This window comes from Ambystoma mexicanum, chromosome 6q, assembly GCF_040938575.1.
Source record: "Ambystoma mexicanum isolate Mex_15411 chromosome 6q, UKY_AmexF1_1, whole genome shotgun sequence".
Classification (NCBI taxonomy): domain Eukaryota; kingdom Metazoa; phylum Chordata; class Amphibia; order Caudata; family Ambystomatidae; genus Ambystoma; species Ambystoma mexicanum.
In genome coordinates this window covers 313,388,379-313,405,351 of record NC_090937.1, presented here as the reverse complement: position 1 = coordinate 313,405,351, position 16,973 = coordinate 313,388,379, and the positions used below count along the sequence as shown (strand labels likewise).

At 45.7% G+C, this 16,973-nt stretch overlaps 1 protein-coding gene across 3 annotated transcripts in view; it reads right to left on the bottom strand.

Annotated features, from left to right (window-relative positions):
• Positions 1 to 16,973, bottom strand: part of PLPPR1 (phospholipid phosphatase related 1) — an 863,412-nt gene that overhangs the window by 40,267 nt on the left and 806,172 nt on the right. For all 3 annotated transcript variants that reach the window (XM_069630811.1, XM_069630812.1, XM_069630813.1), the window contains 2 exons: positions 15,342 to 15,518; positions 9,671 to 9,802 (listed from right to left, as the gene is read on the bottom strand). In XM_069630811.1, coding sequence (XP_069486912.1) covers positions 9,671 to 9,802; positions 15,342 to 15,518 — 309 coding nt within the window. The remainder of the gene's footprint in view (positions 1 to 9,670; positions 9,803 to 15,341; positions 15,519 to 16,973) is intronic.

Genomic DNA, 16,973 nt, shown 5'->3' with positions numbered 1-16,973 from the left:
CTCAGCAACATGCATCTGTAGCCGGTGGCACCAAGGACCTGGCTAGTAAGGGCTGCATGCTTGTCGCCTAAGGGAAATCCTGGAAATAACAATGCAGTTTTATTTTGGGAGAGTCCATCCAGTCCATCATTGGGCTGGATGTAATGTTGAGAAGAAAAAAAGAACAAAACAATGGAATAGAATTCCCCCTGACCAAGAATGGTCTGGCTGGGAGAAAGGGATACAAAATGGATTTTTGAAAAGAAAACAGTTAAGAAAAAGTTGCAAAGAAGAAAAGACAGGATAAGAGGAGGCGAAGGAAAACAGGATAGAGAGAGGGAAAAAAAACCTAATTGGGGGGCTTCTCCCCCAAGCGACCCCCCCAAGGCATCTGGGTGCCAGTCACCTGTGTGGGACTCCCCACAGGGTTAACGTGAGGCTTAGCTGATTGGCAGGGGCAGCTCAGCTGCCCAAAGGGCTGTGATGGTTGTACGCCTACCCAGGGGCCAGACTGGATGGATTTAGGACTATTCAAGGGCCCGGGCAGCATGTGTGAGGCTGCCTGGGGTGAAGAGAGAACACTCAGCCCAGGCCATGTGAGGGTGGGCGACCAAACCAGGCTGCCCGGTCATGCCCCCAGTCAGACCGCCTCGTGGCCAGCAAGGTTGTGAAAGTTATCTGGGGATGTGCAAACCAGGCAAAGGCCCCAAAGGGAAGAGTAGTGAAGTAAAGTTCCAGGCTGCCTCGCCGGGCCGCCCGGGTGAAGGAAGAGAGGCAGTAAGACCCAGACTACTCTGTCGGGCACACCAGCTGCCGAAAAGACCCAGGCTACCACAACAAAGCAGCCTACGTGAAGCCCAGTGGCTTGCTTCCTGCTTTTATGGGTGAAGATGTTGGCTGTGGGCATGCAATGGTAAGAACGGCAGCATCCCCGTTGTCATCTGGACACTGCCTGCACTAAAGATGATGTCTAACACACAGAGGTGAGTACCACATTGCCCGCGCAGCACAGGGGATGTCACTTGAAGGTAAGATGTCAACCAGGGCCACGAAGGTGATACTGGCGGCCCTCATGTCAATGGGGCTGCCCTGAAGATTTTAAAATAAGCCACTGGTGAGGCTGTGAGTGCAGTTGGCCCTCCTGGCTGATGGGTTCACCTAGAACATTTATGAAGGGTGCAGATACAGCAGTGACTGCAAATGAAGAGTGGTCCCAATTGGGATCGATATAAAATCAACCTTGGCGATTATATCCATTAGTAAGGTAAGCGGTCAGAGTGTAGCCCATCTCCTGTTAACAGCTATTTTAGTTATAGGTGCAACACCCTCCCAGAGGGTCCGGGAATGGGGGTTTTGGTCCCCATAGGGACTGTCTCGGCTCCGGGTAAAGGAAGAGTACACCCTTTTATGGACCAGAGCCAGAAAACAGAGTTTACACATCCCTTGGACTAAGTATAGAAAAGAACTTAAAAAAATAACAATCACAATCTCCCTTTTCCCCATTAGGTTCTGAAATACAATTTATATTAGTTGGAACGTTTAAATATACCAGTTTTTGTTGCAAACTTGAAGGCATTGAGTCAACAGCGTCATCTTGCCTGTCTTTGATTTCATGTTGGCCAAGGGTTGATTTCATCACCAGTTTTGATCTGAAGCACCACTCAGGTTTGTATTGATTGAGGTGGAGGGCAGTGTATCTGGGGTCAATGGTCCAGTTGGCACAATGGGTAATATAGAGGACCGTGGCTCTGCACATATTTTCAATGGAAAGCAGGTTCTTGAGTTCCACTGCGATGTGGTCTCCGATCTTGAGGCCCAAGGTAATTTGTTCAACGTTGTTCAGGACTTGGGTAGTTGGTGAATGGCTTTCTATGGTAGACCCACAGAAATTCTGCTACAGTGGTCCAGCTGGGATAATACCAGTGCCATTAATTACCTCATATATATTGTGCCCCAGTTCGATTATCATGAACATTTTCTTAATGAGATGAAAATCGGAGAGGATTCCAGTTAAGTGTGTTCACTTTGTAATGTCATGATGAAAGAAAGGAAGGAGAAGAACAAGGGAAGTGGAATTATGCAATTAAGAAAAAGGTGGAGCTATCACCAAAACAAAATCACACCGAAACAAAATCACTGTAAAGAAAACCAAACTTGCCTCTTCCGACCAGACCCCCGATCTGCGACCCACACCCCTTACCCCATGCAAAGAATAGAATTCACCCCTTTAACTACCACTGAAACTACCAAAATCCTCAAAGGCCTTAAACCCTCTAGATATCAAGGAGACATCTGCCCAGCCTCTCTCATAAACGACTGTGCTGAAGAGCTTGCCCCCTTCATCACGGCCCTGATCAATAACACCTTCACATCTAACAATGTACCAGAAAATCTTAAAGAAGCATAGGTACTCCCACTTCTTAACAATCCCACACTGGACCCCAAAGTCCCCACTAACTACCACCCTATAATAATGGTACCCTTCCGCCTTAAAATACTTGACAGAGTAGCCTGCAAATTCAAAAATACCTGGAAATCTACAACCTCCTTGGCCTCCGCCAGTCATGCTTCTGACCTTGTCACGGAACGGAAACCGCCCTTCTGGATCTCAAAATCCAAATGGATGAGTTTAAAGACAACAGTTACCTGGCCATCCTCCTCCTACACGACCTCTCAGCAGCCTTTGACTTGGTAAATCACAATATGCTTTGCCAACACCTTGCCCTAGCGGCCCACTTCTTGGCCAAAGCCATAAAATAGATATAATCTTTCTTGTCAACTGCACAATGAGAGTGTTCTCAACCACCGAAGCTGCCCCCCCAGTCACAGTTACCTCTGGAGTTCCCCAAAGCTCCTGTCTCTCACCAACACTATACAACATGTTCACCAAGCCTCTTTTCGACCTCCTAGACAAACTGGGTGTTACATACACTAACTATGCAGATTTCACCCAAATACTCCTAACCATCACTGGTAATTATGACACAGACTCAAACGTAATGAGCGCAATTTCCCAAACCATTCAAGCCTGGATGGCGCAACACAAGCTCTGCCTAAATGACGAGAAAATGGAACTACTCCTTATTGGCATTCAAATAACCTATCTGACTCTTATGAATCCTTTACCATTGACAGAAACATTATCACTGTAGCCAAAGAGGTAAAAACCTTAGGAGTATATCTAGACTCCTCGCTCTCAAGGCAGCTAAACGCATTCGCTTTGGCCACAGCTTACACCGCCAAACTGATTAACGCCTGCAGACCATTCCTGAATACTGGCAACTCTATCACCCTCAAGGAGCCCTCATTCTGTCTAGGATTGACCACTGTAACTCCCTCTTTGCAGGAACTATTTTGCGCACTTAATATCCCTAAAAAAGATCACATCTCATCAGCTAGACGAAATATCCACATGGTCCCAGTCCGAGAACGCATCACATTCAAAACCTTATCTCTCACCCATAAATGCTTGTCAGATAGCACCCCGATCTATCTAGCTAGACAAATCTCCAAGGCCCAATCCAATAGACCTACCAGATCGGCATACACATGCCTTCTAGCCATCCCAAGATACAGGCGCCAAAAAGCCAGAGGCTGCAGCTTGCCTGTGATTGTTGCCAAACAATGGAATTCCCTGCCCCTTGCTCTCAGATCAGATCCTTGCCTCTGGTCCTTCCGCAAAGGCCTCAAAACCTGTCTCTTTTCCCAAGATATCTAGAGGAACGACAACCATACAGCTATTGTCTTAACTCTGTACCAGTTATTTACCTATACCTGTACCTAACTGTAACTATGATGTCATGCAAATAACGTATTTTACTGCATACCTGCATCCATGACCTGTAACCGACTGCACCATGTAACTACTGTAACCATCACTCAAATGTAACCTAGCGCCCATTTGCCCCCGGGCTAGGTGCGCTCTACAAATGTCTAAATAAATAAATCACCAGAATAAAAATAAAATAAAGAAGCAAGCCAGTTGCCTTTGTCTGCTTTATTGTGTTAACGATAGACTGGATGAGACAGAGACAACATGGGCCGGAGTACCATTGTGGGTGGTTGTAGTGGGTGGATACAAGAGGTGTCGATCATCTGCCCAAAAAGAAGACTTGTGTGGTCGAGGTGTCATTAGAAGAAGGAATGATTGTATGCCATCTGAGAGCCATGCAAAAGCTCGTATAGCAAGTGTCACCATCGTATCACACTGCCTAATTCAGTGATGCTTCTGGAACCACATGAGAAAACCAATTCAGGCAAGAGCACTGATACATGTGACTTTGACAAAGTAATGGACTCTGTGTGACAAAACTACCGACCGGCAAAGGTAGTGTCTGTTTGTGCATGTGCCATGCACCTACAACGTCCCAGCAGGCACAAGCTGAAAGCATATTGCAGTTGCCAGGGTGAAGCTGCAAGGGCAGTTATCACTGTAAACAATGAAGTCACTTCTCAGGTTGACATATTAAATGGCATTCACTCATATACTCTTTTGAGGCACGCACAGCGTTCCAAGGGTGGTACCCTCTTGCAGATTTTGAGACAACCACAAATGCATTTCATTTTTTGAACTTCATGGTCTGTTTTGACACCGCATTTTGCATTGAATTGACTTTGGATTCAAGCTTGGCGGTTTTGGTTACCTTTTTTTGAATCAGCAAAGGACAGGATGAGACTCTACAAGAAGGTTTTTGTATGAGAGTAGAAATATGAGACACACTCATATGGCGTATTTGCAAGTAAACAATTAAGGTCTTTCTGTGGTATGGACCTGAAAGCACCATTGTCTCTTATAATTGGAAAGGTATCCAATACAGTGACAAACCACCAAATTCTACTGTCTGGCAATTAAAGGGTGTGCACTATCTTGTGGATTACAATCCAGTTGTACACCATGTTGGTGACTTCACCATGAGTAGTTTCAGTGAACTGTGGTATGTCCTGTCTCATTAACTGAGTTTAATTTAATAGCTGGAAACTTTGCCAAAGTCCTCTGTTAGTGGTAAACCATGACAGATATCCATTATGAGAGTTTAAGGTTATAATGTCTACATCGTCCACCTAGAGGACCATCTTGCAGTTAAAATCCAAAAAATTTCGGAATTAGGGAACACCACTTCATTTCCGAGCATATGGGCAAAGAGTTCAATGAATAGTGTGAGGAAAAGGAAGGACAAAGGGCAGCCCTGTCGTATCCCCGTTTGAATAAAGGCATTGCAAGCCAGTGTAACCCTGCCGCTAGCTTTGCCTTAGAGAAATGTTAGAAGGACATAGTAGCAGAGGTAGACCGTTCTTAGAACAACAGCTCACTCGTAATTTCAGCTGACAAATCAAAAGTGTTTTCAACATCCAGAAAGATCAGTGCAATCTGGCATTTACTGCTTAAAGTGTTCAGGACAAGCCAATTCCAAGCTGACTGAAGCACTTCAAATAGATTAGAGGCTAATATTGTTGGCAGAAATGTTCAAAGTGATCACATGATAAAAGGAGGAGGAAATGGAATATCTTTCTTTTTATAAGGAAAACAGCAATCTATATATCATTCACGCATCAGGACAATGACCCGTTTCTTTGGTATATTGTAAGGCCCATGCATATATATAAACTTCTTATTGTCGCAATTGGTAAGTCATCCAGCACAGTTTCCAGTGTGGCCGTCACATCTTCTGTAGTGATAACCAAGAACGTTCCACTTGGTTCCGTTTTAGAGTTGAGGAAGTGAGACATTTTGAGGAAGTTATGTATAACCATACTTAAAGGGGGGTTGGTCTCCCATACCATAATTGATACTACGTTTCTAATGCATTCATGCTTAGTGATGGGTCCTGCATTACATCCTCCCGCCATCTTTGATGGCAATAACTCCTGTTATGCTTTCCTCTCCCAGGTCATATGTGCCACTGCTTTGCCAATTCTATTACAGTATCCAGAACAACATAGATTGTAGGCAACGTGTTAGGTGTCCAAGTCCCTGTCCATTATGGCTGAATCTATTGCCAGGTTTGCCATAAAGAAATAACATTCTTCATTAGAGGAACGTTTTGTGAGTCTCACATTAGCATTGGTATGTTTTATCAAATGCAACTTCTCTAGCGATTATTTTATTTTACACTTTTCATGATATACCCATTTAAGATGGATTTTCAGAATCAGCCATGCGGACAGATTCTGAGAGGCCACTCTATTCTGATAACACTAATGTTTAGCCAAACTATGTGCGTACTGTGATTGAACAGCATGGCTTAGATTTGGGAGGGTGGGAGAGTGGTGAGGGGTTCAGTTAAGCACACACAGAGCACTCTTATTAATTCAAGTTAGGCAGAGTGTAGAGAAATACAGTGAATTATTCAGGCCTTAGACAACTCTTATCAATTAAAAACCACAGGTAAGCAACACACTTAAACATTCAACATTAATACATATGTATTTACCTTTGGGAGATCTGCTAAGAGCACAACCAATTTACTTTTAACACAGTCAGAAATACTTTTACCAGTACTGTAGTGCAGTGAAGCAAGTTAATAAAGAAAATAGAACCCAATAAGTAATGACTATGAAACCTAATAGGTTTTGAAGCAAACACCATACAAAACCTTAAAACCAAGGTTTGAAGGTACCTGGTGACTTTGGACCCAATAAATGTATTTTCAGAAGGATAGGAGTCTCTTTTAGGAAGGTAAACAAGTTTTGGCTTGAGCCAACAAGTAATTGTGTTTAAAGTTAGTTCTATTAAAACAGAGAAAAGGCTTTAAAAGAACATCTCCCAATCCAGCCACGATAGGGAATATCCCCAGGGAGGGTACAAAGCCAGAACACCACTGCTGAGGGATACGAAAGGGAGAGATAGGGTCAGGACTTTATACACACACAATCCTACGGAGACAGAGGTGGGAGCAAAACAGGTATGTGCACTCATCCGTGTACTCCAATTCACTCAGGAACCACTGTAGACGTTCCTGAAATTGCTTGGCCTTCCTGGTTTCGTTGAAGGAAGCACAGGAGCTGTGGGTGCAGAAGTCACTTCAGGCATCGGGTTCTTAAGTCAGGCTAATTCGCAGTTCTGTTATCCGATGGACCGGAATCTGGATTCTGGACAATTGGACACTAAGGATACACATACTTCAGGAAAAACACTTCTGCGATGACCTCAGAGGACTCACAGGACATGACACTGGCAGCGAGCAATAATGGCCGCTTGTTCAAAATGGCAGAAGATGACTCTCAGTACGCGAACACAAAGCCGGTCCTGCAAAGCCCCACTTTGTGATGGCAAGCTACAAGCTCAGGGAAATACTTCTTATTCTATAAGTTGAGGACCTTCAGAATCCCTAGGCTCAACTCGGTATGGTGAACATTACAACAAGGTAGCCCAGGCAGACGTCTGGCTAACCCACAGTATGGTTTAGGGACTGTTACAAGTGTTTCTAGCAGCTGGCTCTTCTAGCAGGGGTCAAAACTGGTCGTTCCCACTGGACCAGGGGTCGAACCACTTATTACAGTCTTCTTGAGAGCTGAAGACTAGAGGGTGTTGCTGAGCAAAGTGAATAAAAGGGCTGCTTGTGGTCTTCCAGTGACAGGTTCTGTTATTCGTGAACTGATCTCCTTCATAGGAATCTTGCCTCCAACAATGAACTGAAGTGTGGCTGCAGGAGTCCCCCTTTTATCAAGGATCTGGGCTCGAGGTTCCTCCATCCCAACAATGGCAAGGATCTGCAACATTCAAACTGGCAGGGGTTGTCCAATCCAGGGAAGTCTCTGACCACTGCATCTGCCCAGGAACAGAAATGCATGGCCAAGATGAGGAGTGGTTCCAGCCATGCCCAGCCCCCAAAATCCGGCCACAGACACAAAACTGGAGCTTTACCCAAAAAAGAAGGAACTTTCACCAGTAAAGGGCTGACCATATACAGAAAAACCTGACCACTCCATGGTAGGAAGAAGCTTAAGGGACATATTAATTACTTTTGTGTAAAGGTCATCAACAGTGATTTTGTTATGCGTTTACTTGCTCTGCTCCTAAATCCTTGTCTTCTGTTGTTTGTAGATGGTCTCAGAATCCATGTCGGTCAGTAAACCCATAATTCTCTAGTCCTTTGTTTTTTTTCTGCAATGAATGGCAACAGCACTCAAAGAATATGCCTGCATTGCTTTCTTCTCTTGATCTTTTTCTTCCAATAAAGAAAATTATGCAAACATATTTCAAATATCTAATGCAAAAGTCACCCAATGGTTATGATATCTTGAGTCAATTATAACCTACTTTTGAAAGAGGGAAATTGACTGTCAATTAACTCCAAAGATTGGGTTGAGTTATCAAAAACATGTAGGTTGATTTGTCCCAAGTGTCCTGTAATGTTTGTAGGGATTTTGTTAAAAGAGAAAGGAATTTAGTATGAGAGAAAGATTGTTAGAGAGCGCGAAATAGTGTGCCCAGAGAGCAGGAGAGAAAAAGAGAGATGGAAAATGACAGATGGACAGAAAGCAAGAGATGAAGAAAGTCATAGAGAATAATAAGAATGCGAGATAAAAATAGATACAGAGACAGGGAGGGAGAACGAGAGAATGCGTGTGTGTGTGTGAGAGAGAGAGAGGGCGAGAGAGAGGGAGAAAGACAGACGTACAGAGAGCACCCTAGAAAGAAGTGTAGAGTGAAAGAGGTATAAAGATAGTCATACACAATGAAAGAGAGGAACCGAGAAAAGCAAAAGACAGAAACAGCTAATAATAGAGATAAAGCAAAGAAATAACAAGATGGAAGAGAAAAAGGCCCAGCAAGAACAAGTAAAAAGAGTGAGAGAGAAAATATTAGTGTAGTGGAGACTGAGAGTGAGAGAAAGAAGGGGAACCGAGAGCAGAAAGAGATAGAGTGACAGAGAAATAGTGAGAATGATAGGCCCACGGAAAGAGGCGGAAAAAAAGACAAACAGACACACACACCCAGAAAAAGAAAGTATGAAAGCAAGAGAGTGATAACGAGAGAGAGATCATGTATAAGACAGAGGAAAAAGAGAGGGGAGGAGCAAAACGGGAGAGCAAGTTATACATAAAGAGCGAGTCTAAATGCAACCAATAAAGCTATGCAGTGCTAACATGACAGCATGCTAGCTACATTCCTGTTGCCATGGTGATCTCAGCATATAAGAATGGTGGCCGATCATTTAATGAACTGTAAGAGAAATAGTTTCTGATCTCAGGAAACAACCATCATAAATGTTCCGTTAACAGAGTCTCCATCAGGATTCACAGCTTTGCTTGCTGACTACGCTCAGATGGCGCCAACATTTTTTTTGAACTTTCTTTATTGATTTTCAAAATGCAGCCAACAAACAACTACGCTGCTAGCCCGTAACTCCCCTCCCCAACAGCCGTCCCACCCAACAACTGTTGTTGTCTCGTAGTAGCACATATTCCGAACCCGAGCTCTCATAGTAGGCACAGATGATATCATTACAGTCACTTGTCAAAGAATACACCAAGATGGCGCCAGCATTGCTGGCTACGCTCAGATGGGGCCAGCATTTCCGATTGTTCAGACAGATGAGTCTACAGCCAGATGATGTATTGATAGCAATGGCATATTTAACAATAGTCCGTTTTGATGGCTTTGGTGTCATTTTCGTGGTAGAAGCATGCCAGTGTTGTCCTAGAGGAATGACAGAAGAGGGCAAGACATGGAACAATGTTACCGTACCTGCGCACTCAGGGTCTCCAGCGGGCTCTCCACCCTGGGAAATGCCATTAGGGGCATCCCTCGGGGGTCTTCAGGCTTGGGTTTAGAAAGACTTTCATGTGTTCCTTTAAAGTTGTGGACAACACACATTCCCTGCATTAGAGGAGAGAGAGGAGATTTTGTGTGAGAAAGGCAGGCAAGTACAGCCCACCTTCCACCTGGCTTCATTATCAGCAGCCAGGGAAAACGTCCTGCAATCCTGCTTACATAGCCACATTCATATGGACAATTACATTCATTTCATTAAGAGAGCCTATTTTATTTTCACCACTGGTACAGACCATTGCAAGGGTACCCGGCGGGGAGCCTGTAGGCTGCTTAAATGGCATCAACTCATCTATGAAGCCATGGGAGAAAGATGCTTCGCAACCTTATCTTGTCCATACTTGATCCAATGTTTACAGACAGCGCACATCCACACACCACCACCCCTTCTGATGTTCCGAACTGACCTCCCAGCAAGGCCCTGCGTCGTTGGGAGAAGCGTTGACATCCCAGGAAACAATGCCATCCCTCGTCTGTGGCATGTACAGGCTTTCAGGACCCATGCATAATGGGCATTAGGACAGTGCGACGCCATCATGCAGAGGCCAACACTTGGCCAGGGGGTGTGCCCCCTGGTGGTCGGTCATAATTTCAAAAACAAAAGGTCGAAACAATAATGTCGAAAAATATTTTTTTATTTATATATTTTTTATGGGGGTTCGTGAGTAAAAAAAAGATTTAAAAATAAAAAAAGGTGGGGTTGGAGGGGACCCCCCCCATTTCGAATAAAAAAAAGTAGTTAAAAAAAATTCGATTTTTTTATTTTTCGACATTATTTTTTCGCAAAAATGACTTTCGACATTTTTGCTTTCGAGATTATCACTATAAACCGTGCCCCCTAGTGACCTGAGTGGAGAATGCTTCTCGTGACACGCCTGCGGGTACAGATGCCCATTCACTCCCCTCTGTGAGAAGGGGCGCTGTACCACATGGGGGCACTAAGTGGTACTTGAAGCCCCAGGGCCATGAGTGTGTCGGCTTTGTATGCTCAACATGCACACAAGAGTGCATGCTGGAGCTTCACTGTCAGCTGCCGCAGCTATCTTTTGGGACTTCTGTGGTGGGACTCATGGAGGGAAGTTATCAATCAATCAACTTTGCGCCCTATTTCGAAGGGCAGTTCGACAGATGACTTGCAGGAGTCAGGACTAGCGGAACAGAGGAACCAGGCAGCAATGGCAGAATTTTTATTTTTAACTTGTTTTTGTGTGTGTGTATATTTGTAATCTATATGTGTGTTCCTATGAGTGTGTATGACTGGGGCAGTACAGGGTTTTTAGGGGTGTCTGGTGCAGGGGGCTGAAAGGGGAAGCAATAAGGAAACACTGTTGCAGTCAGAGTGGCAAAGGAGCAGAACTCAACCCAGGGGGGAAAACCGAGACAGATCTCAACTCTGATGGCAGGGGCTGGGTCATTGCTCCATGAACGTGTTTCCATGGCCCTCTGTACCGCACTGTGGTCCATGGTCACTCGGCCATTATTATGAGGCACCACATCACATGCTTCTTACCTGCTCTTATGGCTCTGATCAGGGCCGGCCTTAAGGGCAGCAGTGTCCTGGGCGAATTGGCGCTCCCCTCGGCCTTTGCGCGCCCCTGGTTAACAGGGGGCCAGGAGGGGCAACTTTTTTTCTTTTTTTTTTTTCTTAAACCTCCTCGCTCTGGCGAGAAGGTAATGAAATGAATAGGGCACGTTAGCACCCCATTGTCATTGAATGTCCGCCGCCACGGGTTCATTCAATGACAATGAGGCGCCTGCCACGCCGTCTGCCATTACGCCAGCTCAGAGGAGCCCTTGAAAGACTCCCTCCGAGCTGGCGTGGTGGTGGGCCAATGGTACCTTTTTGCTGTTAAAGGCACCCGCAGGGGCAGGCACTTTTAACAGCAAAATGCTGACTGCCGCGCCTTCTCCCACAACGCCAGCTCGGGGGAGCCCTTGAAAGTCTCCCCCGAACTGGCGTGCTCAGGGCTTATGGCGCCCTGGGGGGCGGGCGTAGCACCCCAGGCGGTCGCCTGCCCCCCCCCCCTATAAGGCCGGCTCTGGCTCTGATCTCCTGTTGATAGACTTGCCCGTTCTCAACCCCCAAAAAATACTTTTACAGGACTTTATAAACACATTATCCTCTTTGCTCATTTTCCTTCCATCACGGGCATTTATTGATCGCGGACGGCCCCCTGCTTCCTCAATGTGTCACTGTTCATACATGCTTAGGCCAATGATGGTTGCTAAGCAACCATTCAGTCGCCAGCTCAACTAAACGTTTTCCAAGAGCTGCGGTTTTAAATTCCTATTGGAGGTCAAAACTTCAACAATGTCATCATTTTTCCCAGAAAGGGATCATATGAATACAAATGGAGGGCCATCGTCATCAATAGCAGAGATGGTAGGCACCTGTTGTGCCAGGGCTATTTGTCTAATCAAGAATTCTTGCCTGGTGTTAAGACGATACAGACGTGTGTGGAAGACCACCTTGGCAGGTGTCCTGTTAATGCCCATACCACTGGGGACAATATCGTTCTATTGTCGCCTCAGCCATGTGGCTGTCGGAGCTGAAATTCATGCAAAAGCAGTGGTTTTGTCAAACAAGGCTTTGATTCTTAACCTGAACCTGCCAACTTCTGTTATAGCCCAGGACGCCGTCAACATTCCACCGCCAGCTGCTGTCCCTTCGGACGTGCACCATTAACAGTACACGCCACACAGCTTCACCGGCACCTCCTCTACTTGAGACGGGCTCCAATCTGGTAGTTTACCTGTGACCATGCGAAAACCCAGCAGGTTGCCTAATTTCTCATTTATCAAGATGTAATGCTAGCCGTATTGTAATTTTTATGTAACACCCCACAAGCTACAATTTAGTCATAATTGGTCTATTGATGGTACCTTTAAGGCGGCACTACTTCTCTTTCATCTGCTGAACCATGTACAATGACTTGCCTATGCCCTCACCCGCAACAAGTTTACATTGACCTATGTGGTCCTTTCTGACCAGTTTAATGGCATTGATTTTCTCCGATTCGCTCTAAAATTGTTATGGACTATGAGAAGATGGCCTTACTTGCCACACACAAGTTTTTCCTCAAAGCATTCAAGGGTATGTATTTCATGTAGACCAGACTTTATAGCCTAAAGTGCAGTAAAATGGGCTCCAGGACAGGTATTGCTGTGATCCAGAGCGGGCTTTTTGCCTTTGAATGCCGCCAGCCCTATCACACACTCGGAAGGATACAGTGGAGCCAGAGTTTGCATCCTCCTCATTATTTGTGAAGAATAGCTCTTGAATTTACTTTGTAATTAGCTACTTTCAGGAAACCTGGATTGGATCCATTGGCCAACATTGCAAGTGAATTAGCCCTCGCTCCACTCCAGAGATAAGGGATTGTCATTGGCTGTGACCGTAGGATAAACAGTGACAAATAAGCCAGCTAGAGTATCTTCTGGGCCCCTCATGTCCGGAAATGTATTAATAGACTCAAAAGTGAGCAAAACTATCAACAAAATATGTCGTGTGTGTCTCCGCTGAAATCCAAGAGCATATCCTGGGACGCTGCTCGGCCCCTCTTCTATTTGTAGTCACGTTGGTCGTACAGGCTGTTGCTTCATTCCCTACAGGGAGGTCATTTTGACAGCGGAGAGCTGTTACGTTTGCACTGCAACGTAAACAGTTCCCCGCTGCCACATTTTAGTCATTTGCACTGCGAGGTGCAAATTTAAAGGGCAAAAGGCAGCGTACACGCGTTTACGCTGCTCTTTGCTCTTTGCATTTGCACTCAGCAGTGCAAAGTGGGTAAACGCTGCCTGGCATGCTTGTGTTTATTTTTCGTTGTGACCACAGGTGAGTGGTGCTCACAATTACAATGAAATGCTCTTCGCCATGCTTGCATGTCAGAGAGGGGGACACCTCTGCTAGACACATACTAAGGGCATGGCAGCGCTTACAACGAATCCCTGTGGGGTCAACCTCAGGGATCACCAGCCTTTGCGCCACGTTAAAAAGCATGTAGGCGGAAATACCAGAATATTTGTATGCCAGAGTGGAAAGGAGCGGCGCAATTGCAAGATGCATTCCTTCCCTTCTCTCTGCCATACAAATTGTTGAAAATCGGGTTTACTGGAAATGCAAAGCGTAAACAAGCATTATGCAAGACTTTTAGTCATTGCATTTCTGGTACGCAGGGCCGAACTTGAGCCCCCGGGTGTCAGTGGAAATTTCCTTCTGCAGTTAGCGAGTAAGTGTGAGTGTTGTGCGCATGCAAACAGGATGCGCTCCGCGGCATACATAAACCGGCAATGCGCGCAGCAGCATGCGAACGCCCTTGTACACAATCATACACCATGTGCTCAGCATGCGCCGCTGGACGGCCACCACACCCGAGGCAGGTCCGAACACGAAATGCAAGACTGCGCAGGAAAAAGCCATATTAGGGCTTAACGCAAAAAGATGAACTCTATTCCTCATAGAAAATTGGAGCAGAAATGGACGCAGAGAGCAAACTGGTGCAGCACTAAGTGGGCACTGAGGTACAAATTAGACAGGCTAGTGCACTCAAGGGGAAACCTGGGTCACAACTTATAATTGGGGGCAAAACAGGGACAAACAGGTCAAAAAGTGGAAAACAAGTGGAAAATCGGAGCAGAACTGGGCTATGGGGGAAAATTGGGCCAGAAGTCGACACTGGGGTAAAACATGGCATTAAGTGATACGCGTGTTCAGAACTCAGTAGTGATGGTCCAATGAGGGTGGCAGTGGCCACCCAGCGGCCTACTGGGGTATAACTCAGGACTGAGGAGTACATTGAGGCTAGAACTCAGCAATGAAGGGCACATTGGGGCAGAATTACACACTGACGGGCAGACTGGGGCAAAACTAGGCACTTGCTGGAAATTGGGGACTAACTCAGCAATGACAGCCAAACTGGTGCCGAACTCGGGAGCTTATGGTCAAACTCGCACCTTAAGGAGCACATTGGCGGCAAACTGGGCACTTAGGGGCAAACTGGGCACTTAGGGGAAAACTGATTTTGAAGTTGGCACTGAGCAGCAAATTGGAGCACTATACTGCACGAAGAAGCAAATTGGGGCATTTCACTCAAAAATGTCTGGAGTTTGTGACTTAAAATGCAACATTTCAGCTCGCTTGGGCCAATGTGGGGAAAACATATGCAGCCCTCCACTGTAAAAGGTAACCAGCCGCAACATTGCAAAGGGCAATTTGCTGGCCTCACAGGGACATCTTTAATCATCAGAACTGCCACAGGCATATTCCTAATCCCAGACAGAGATTATGAATTTGAAGGTTTAAAGTGTTAGACATATAATTGACTTGGCTAGACGAAAGATAACATGATTCTTTGAGTGGTGCCATTCTATGGGGGGTTTAGAACATACTTTCGTTCCCTCTAGACACTTTACATTTTGCAACTTTAGGACCAGCCGCACGAGCATCATTATGCCTAATGAGTAACTGTGCAACCGACTGCGCGATAAGGACGCCTGCCAACTGCACGGTCACATCCACGACAGTACAGACGCTTTACTGTGTCAGCAAATGGGAGGCACACCAGAAACCCAGCCCTACTCTGCTCACCAGAAACAAAGCCACCGCACTGCCCAGGATGAAGCCTCCGATGACGTCCACACAGTGGTTGCGGTACTCCGACACCCGGTTGAGTCCGGTGAGGAATGCAGTGCAGAGGGTGCCAAGACACAGCACAGGCTTGGCCAGTCTGCTGCTCTTCGTTTTGATTGTGCTTGTAATGTACATCTGAAAAAGAGAGCAACACCCACTTTTACAACGTGTGCATGACAATACGGTGACAAGCCGAGAGACATCCTCATAAGAAAACTCCTTCAAAGTCATTAGGCACTGCATGTCTGCAGTATATAGGGCATGCAAAACTGTTGTAGGAATGTCCAGAATATCAACAGTTACATTAAAAAATCAACACGTGCAATCATCTGATTCCATTTGTACTTAATTCGTCATATACAGAATTTAACGAAAATTATCTTATTCCAAAAATTAGGACTCGGCGGGGAGGGTGTGGCAGCCCCTCAGCCAATGAGAAGGCACAGAATGGGGGCATTACCAGCGCTAATCTCCCCGCTCCGAGCAGCCTCAAGGCTGGAGGCCGCCATCTTCCCCCTGCCAGGGAATGAGGTAAGTGGTGTCCCACTTCCCCTTACCCCTCTCTCCTCCCCATCTAAAGAATTCCCATCACCCATCCCCAATTACCTTAGTTGAAGTCTATTTTGGTGGGCAGAGGCACTGGGAACACTTCTGTCCCCAGCGCGTCCGCTCCCGATCTGCGACAGGCCGTCATGGAAGGGAAGAAGGGACTACACGTAGTCTCTTCTCTCCTTTCCATGGTGGCCATGTCTTTGTTTACTTTTTTTAATGGGTGCCATGGAAAGAGAGAACAGACTACATGAAGTCCTTTCTCCCGTTTCCATGGGGGGCATTTTTTTTAAAACTTTTTTTCTATTTTTTTCAATGGCCGCCATGGAAAGGGAAAATGGACTTTGTTTTCCCTTCCCCTGGTGGGCATCTTTGTTACATTATTTTTTCTGTTCCGAAACGCCAGAGTGTTTTGGAAACAGAAAAATATATACTTTTAGTACCCCATCTTATGGGCCCAGGTGCTAATAGCAAAAGGCCCCTCGCAGGGGGCATTACCACTTCAGTTAATGGCATTACCTGAAGTGGTAATGCCACCCTCTACTCAGGACCTATTGTTTAAGTAGTGTGCAGTCTATTATTGCACGGCTCATTGACGTACTCAGTGTAGTTGTGAGAAAGTCACTGCCAGGAAGGGACTGGAAAAGCTGACTGCACTCTAGTCAAGCTTCCATAAAAACACACACCCAGCCCCTGTAAGTGATCAGCCGACCCTTTAAGGAACCATTACCGATCCCATTAGGTAGCAAGGAGTAGTCCGACAAATCAGGATGGAGATGCGGGAAACAAGTTCACTTTGTAAAACATGTAAACATAGGCACAATAATGCAGTATCTGGACAAAGGTAGACATCTTAAAAGTAACATAGAAGGAAACAGAGAAACAAGTCATTTAGCTCAGACTATTATAAAAGGTGTGTGTTAGGAAGAAAATGCTGAGGTTGTCAAATAATGATTACAACCGTTCTACATGCTGGAACATAGAGTAAAGGAGGCCCGCATCAAGTGGGGGGTTGGCTCACTGAGTAACATTATCTCTGGA